Source organism: Alosa pseudoharengus, unplaced genomic scaffold (assembly GCF_046254945.1).
Source record: "Alosa pseudoharengus isolate Yale_2024_CS ecotype anadromous, Long Island Sound unplaced genomic scaffold, YU_APseudo_1.1 YU_APseudo_1.1_scf_23, whole genome shotgun sequence".
Lineage (NCBI taxonomy): Eukaryota > Metazoa > Chordata > Actinopteri > Clupeiformes > Clupeidae > Alosa > Alosa pseudoharengus.
In genome coordinates, this window is record NW_027468685.1 from 6,980,218 (window position 1) to 6,986,952 (window position 6,735).

Consider the following 6,735-nt stretch of genomic DNA (forward strand, 5'->3'; position numbering starts at 1 on the left):
CTGTAGTGAGCGCTGTTGAATGGGGTCTATGTTTTGCATTGTCTCGTTTTGGGAAAGGGGGATAATCAGGCATAACAATGCGATACGACTGAGGTGAAAAAAAAAAACCTTACCGAATAAGCCTAATTTGCATTCGTCCTGATTACCAATGTCTCACAAGGTCATGGGAACTTTGACAAATTGGTCTTTAAATTATGCTGACTTAATACCAGCTCTAATTTGCATATTCTGGAATACAAATTGACAGAGCATTACAATAGAGAGATAGAGAGACAGAGAGAAAGAGAGAGAGAGAGAGGGGGGGGATGCTTCACCTTCCTTACAGGAGATGCATGATTGTGATATTGTATAATCTCTCCTGTTATAGACCACTTCTGTGCTGTCTAAATAGGCCTTCTCATCCAACTGACTGAAATTGTAACAAGCTGGGACAACATTTATAAAGACTGTCTATTTTTTTTTTGGCTAGGTCTGACCTGTTTAATGTAAATTTAAGCATGTAAAACTGCCATAAAAGTCAGTGGCTTATCATTTCACCTGTTTACTTGTGCCAACCTTGATCGATGTTTGTGGACTACTGGCCAGACATAAGCTACTTCCATAATCGCCTATTGGTGCAGCTATACAGCTGGGGTGCTTTGGAAAGATGTTCAGAATGGTGTGATGCTGTGAGATGGAAGAGTAAAACTGCATTAGTTTGTGTTTGTCTGCTTGTAAGTACTGTGTGTGTGTGCTTGCTTGCGCACATGTGTGTCTGTGTGTGTGTGTGTGCACGTATCTGTGTGTGTGTGTGTGTCCTGGCTAGTGTGAGGAGAGAGGGTTATCAGTGCAGGGTGACTCAGTGGTCCCAGCTGCTGGAAATGAAGGATGAGATCCCTCTATCTGAGCATGATCCATGGGGATGTGTCTGTTGAACTATAGCACTGAGAGTCTTCCTAGATATAAGTCAAACCTTCGGAACACTGGGAGCTATAGACTCAGCTCCAATGTCATTTCTATAGCATGTGTGTACTTATGGCTCTTAGCAGATTTTTCTGATAATGATGGTTCATTTAGTTGTGGGTTTAATGTAAATGGCTGACCCTTGTCTGAAGGGTGTGGTGTATCTGCATTTTTCAACAAAAAAAAAAACAAGTTGGACAAATGCCTAAAAAACATAAGCTGACATATTCCCAAGCACTGTTGATTCCAGCTGTGGATCATATGACAGATGTTGTTGCTGGAGCTTTTCATCAGTCTTGGCTAATGCATAGACCAAAACAACCCTAACATAGAGGACGCTGTCGCCATCTACAGGACAAGAAACCGCACCTTTGGGTTGTTTGTCTTCTGCAAAATAGGCTATTCTCTATCTCACATACATTTGTCATGTCACAATTCACTCAGATTACCACGTATATAAAATTACTATTTTGACAAATACCCAAAATATAGTTTGTTACGAGTTGAGACAACACATTAGGCGACTTTTACGAGTTCTTATATTAGTATCAGACCCTTAATTTAGACATGCCAATGCATTTGCTCATAATGATTTAGCAAATCCCTATAGCATGTTTTACATGGACCTTTAAACGACTTAATGTGCATCGTATGGGGCTATATGAGGCTAATAAACATGATTTGAATTTCAATGTTTTTTTTAAACTCCAGCAGGCCTGTGAATTCGCACTGTAACCCAGGCGTCATCTACCCAGATAGATAGATGAAGTCAGCATTTTGTTGATAGCCAGATCAAACACTTCACATTTGCTGCTTTGTGAAATCCTCAACGTTCAGCCTCTGGTCCACAAAACAGCTGGTCGATTATTAAACATAAAACATGTTTCTTAGTGAAAAAGGGCCTTCGGATGACGATAGGACCGTTTTTTAGTCTTTCGTCATCGCGTTTCTGAGACTGACATTGCGCTCCTAATCGAAGTGCGTGCGACAGTGCGAGAGTGACATCGGTGCATCTCTGACTGCGCGAGCCTAGAGTTGAACAAACACGTTAGAATGTTAGAGGGCAATATGCGTCAGTGTGAGCCAGAATCTCTGTAAATCACCATGCGGATGGAGCGTTAGGGATTGCGGAGCGCCGTCAGCTGTTTTGCGTTTTTAGCATCACCGAGGGGGGGCACGGAAGATACCGGTTCAACGGCATCGTTTCGACCGCTCAGGTGCACGGTACAGGATGGAGTTCAAGCAGCTGGTGGATACCGCGGAGAAATGGTGCACGGGCAATCCGTTCGATCTCATCTTTGCGGAGGAGGACGATGAGAGACGTTTGGATTTTTACGCCGAACCTGGGATATCATTTTATGTTCTTTGCCCAGACAATATGACGGGCGGGACCGACAATTTTGTAAGTAGCCTACAGTTCACGTTTTAACTGTGAGGAGGGGTGTGGGGGATGTATATTTGGTGGGTGTGCACTGCAAGTCTCGCTTTACTTCTTGTTTCTGGGGTCCTAGTCTGGAGGGTCCAATAAGGATGCGAGGATACATGCGTTTTCTGTATAGCGAGTGGAATGATGTCACACGTTTGGTAACTGCAGTTTGATGCACTCTGCCCACCTTGCGGTTGGGAACCTGGGGAAAACATCTGAACTTACTGACGTCTTCAACTCTTACCCATAATAAGAATAGCTAAACCACTTTAGCCTATATAACCCAGGGATCTTTTGAGATGATATTCCGCGATAATGATTGTGTAGCCTACTGCACGGCAACGAGGCCAAAGGGTGGGGATCAGACTGTCTCAGCGAGCTCCATTTTCAGACTTGTTGGACTTCAAACGGTAATTCGTTCTGTCAGCAAACGGACCGACAGGCTGGCAGTCCTCGGCCTCGGTTGCAGTCATCGTTAGACATACATGAATATTTAATTACACTCTTAACTTCGTGTTTGCGCTTAATGCTTTCATTGGCATATGTTGCCCATTCCATCCCATCATCGCCAACAGCCCCAGGCAGCCTTTGTTGTGTGGTTGGCATTTTTAGGATGGCTACTCTCCAGGCTGTAGCCTACTTTGCCAGTGTATATTCTAGACTAGATAAAACGCTGGGTATACAGTAAATGGTGAAAGTGAATAGCCACCTATCTGTAGCCAACACTTTAGGACATTCAAACCTGTGGTTAAACATATATGTGCCCACTACCATTACTGCCCATTACTTTGTACATCAGAAATCAAGATGGCCACACAGGCCTTACAGAATTATATTGGCAGGTAATTAACTGAACTACCCTGTGTCATTATGCAACTCTTCACTCTTTTTCCAAAAGGATTCTCTCTCTCTCTCACACACACTATCTATCTATCTGGGCAATTCCACGTAAAACTGTCACGTCCATAACGCAAACTAAATACCATTGCATTGTGTTGGCGTTATGGATGTGACAGTTTTGCGTGGAATTGCCCATCTACTTATCTATCTATCTATCTATCTATCTATCTATCTATCTATCTATCTATCTGTGTATCCTTCACACACACACACACACACACACACACACACACACACACACACACACACACTCTGAGAGAGAGATGTATGCGCACAACCTACATTACCATTACTCTGCATCTGAATCCCAAGGGCAGCGCCCAGTGCCCAAAAATACCACCCCCCTGTAGGTACACACACACACACACACACACACACACACACACACACACACACACACACACACACCCTCTGCAGGGCTACGGGAGGCAAGGGATCCAGTTACTGGGGGCCAATCAATACAGACACACCAGAGGCAGTCAGGCAGGAGGGAAAGAGGGAGGGATGGATAGATAGAGAGAGAGGGATAGAGAGAGAGAGAGTGCACCTCACCTCGCCGCTGCCAGGAAATAGGCCTTTCTAGGCCCCTGTGACACGTGTGTAGGACTGGGTCTGCAGTGGCCTAGACCTTCCTCTCTCTCTCTCTCTCTCTCTCTCTCTCTCTCTCTGTCCAATCACAACACAGCAGTCACATTCTCTCTCTCATTTTTCCGGACTCTTCTCTCTGTTTAGAGTGCTTCGCGTCAGGACCCGGCAGTGCAGGTCAGACAGGCAGCGCATTCTTTTCTCTTTGTGGCTCATCATCAACTGTCCCACGAGCCGCACCTCGTGAGCTTGCGTCGCGGCTTTTCGTTGTCACACTGCCCTGCGTGTGTGTGTGTGTGTGTGTGCGTGCATGCGTGCACCTGTGTGTGTTAGCTTGGCAGGATGTAGGATGCTGCCAACCTCTACTGTCTGCTGCCACCAAAATGCAATCAGTGCCAGCAGCCCCTTACTGATCTATAGGTCCCATGCAATAGAGTCTGGTGATGATAAGTAAGTAAGTATATATACTCTTTTGATCCCGTGAAATGCTCTCTGCATTTATCCCAAACCGTGAATTAGTGAAACACACTCAGCACACAGTGAACACACAGTGAGGTGAAGCACACACTAATCCCGACGTAGTGAGCTGCCTGCTACAGCGGTGCTCGGGGAGCAGTGAGGGGTTAGGTGCCTTGCTCAAGGGCACTTCAGCTGTTCCTACTGGTCGGGGACCGAACCGGCAACCCTCCGGTTCCAAGCCCGAGGTGCTAACCAGTAAGGCCACGGCTGCTCCAATGCCTCTAGGAAACAAGCTGGGTGGGCGTTTGGGGCTGGAGAGTGGAGGGAGGGAGGCCATACCTCGAGGCGCTCCTAGAACCTCATTTTACTTTGCTCCTCTCCCCTAATCTCTGATTCCCAATCCCATCAGCCCACTGGGGCTGGGTCACCAGCTGGTCTTGGTCTTGGAGAGCAATGCCTGGTGGTTGCAAAATAGAGGAAGAGGGTATATTGTTGCATCTTACTTTCATGTACTTTCCAGCATGTCATAAGTAGGTGTGGAGAGGGAGTTCTTGGGTTGATGCTGTCAGATATTAACAGAAGGGTTCATTCAGGCCTTGCTAGTCTCCAGTAGTCAATAGACATTTTTACGTATAATTATGAGGACAGAGACCAGTGTGCAATGTGACACACACACACACACACACACACACACACTTTAGCTTGTCCCAAATTTGTCGGCCGCCCACAATCAGAGGGTCTTCCCTTTGCCTTCCTTTTTTCCCCCATGCCTCAGCTCGCACTCACAGCAGTCCTTCTTATAATGTATTCTCATGGGCTTTCCTCTCTCTGTCCTACTCTGCTGGATAGTCACTGCTCACTGCTCCTGTACTAGAAAGCAGAGCTGCAAAATGCAGCCTCTAGTTGCCGTCAGCACAATAGGGCTTTATTTCTGTTATTCAATCCTTTTTTTTGCATATATTTCCAACTTGTTACATATTTTTTTCCAACTCAAATATGCAAAGCATTTTCTAACCTCTCTACTTATAGTGTTTTTTGCAAAGACCGACAATATAAGGCTACAAGGCTGAAGCATCTCCAGAGAAGAAACCTGTGGTCAGATCAAATTATCCCTCTACTGCATCTCTGACCAAGCATTAGTACGTTTGCAATAGTTTGCAATAGTAGCACATTGGCATACTCGTAAGTGTCAGCCTAAGGTTGGCCCTGCTTGCTATTGTGAAATGGCAATTTTAGATAGGAAAGTATAGGCGCATATTTGTTGCACTTTCATCAAGTCAAGTCAAGTCATGTTTATTTATACACAGAGGTAATTCAATGTGCTTTACATAAACAAAAGCAAACAGTAACAGCTAATAAAAGCATAGAAGGGCAATAATCAAAGAATAGTTTAAAAAGTAAAGAATAAAAAAGAAAGCATAAAACACACGATCATAATACATAAAAGCATAAAAGGACAATCGTTTAAAAGTGTCTAAAAAGTAATAATTAATAAAACAACATATAATGATTACTCAGTGATAGTGATACTAGTCAAACACCCAGTGAGCAACAGCACTCTGTGGAGATTCTTGAAGTAGCCCCAGCTGAAGTATCATCAGTGATAACAATGAGAGAATGATAGCAATGTTGGTAAGGGTGGCTGTGACTTTTATTGCATTAAGGATATCCTTGTGCTGGACGTGAAGTGGACGCACACACAGGTCTAGTAAAATCAGCACTTCTCCATGAGCATAAAGAGTCCAGTCAGATCTCCACCAAGTGCCAGTCCAATCTCCATATTGCTCCGTTGTCTATCAAATTACTGCTCTTTCACCCCTACACAGCTGTTTCTATATTTCCGTCATTGTCTGGCGCAGAGGAATTACTAGAAAGAAGTGTATGTATGTCAAGTCAAGTCAAGTCAACTTTATTTATATAACGCATTTCATACACAGAGGTCATTCAATGTGCTTTACATAAACAAAAGCAAACAGGAATAGCTGATAAAAGCATAGAAGGGCAAAGAATAGTTTAAAAAGTAAAGAATAATAATAAAATAATAATAATAATAATATTATATGTATGCAAGATTTGAATATTAAGGAAAACCCTTCTTTGGTCATAACACCCGACCGGCCAGCCACTTGGCCTCTCATCTTCCCTGTGTGAGTGGTGGATGCAGGGGCATAAAGTGGTTGCAGTCACCAACCAAGCTGCTGTTAAGTGTCAGTGAGATTACTGTTCCTTTCGCTGATGTATGTAGAGCACTTGCAGAGAAGTGCCACATATTCACTCAGTAGGTGTCACATGCAGTGCTGATGTGGGCTCAGTGCCACCAAGGGTGTGGCTGCTCTGAAGGGACTACCCAAAACACAAGGCAAAGCCTTAAAGGGACATTACACTCATTTTCCACCTCCCATCGAGTTAAACAATTGAGTTTT

At 44.3% G+C, this 6,735-nt stretch overlaps 1 protein-coding gene across 1 annotated transcript in view; it reads left to right on the top strand.

The window, feature by feature from the left end:
* Positions 1-1,882: 1,882 nt before the first annotated feature.
* Positions 1,883-6,735, top strand: part of mturn (maturin, neural progenitor differentiation regulator homolog (Xenopus)) — a 7,772-nt gene continuing 2,919 nt past the window's right edge. The window contains exon 1 of the mRNA XM_076300889.1: positions 1,883-2,344. Within this exon, the coding sequence (XP_076157004.1) occupies positions 2,174-2,344 (171 nt within the window). The 5' untranslated portion in view covers positions 1,883-2,173. The remainder of the gene's footprint in view (positions 2,345-6,735) is intronic.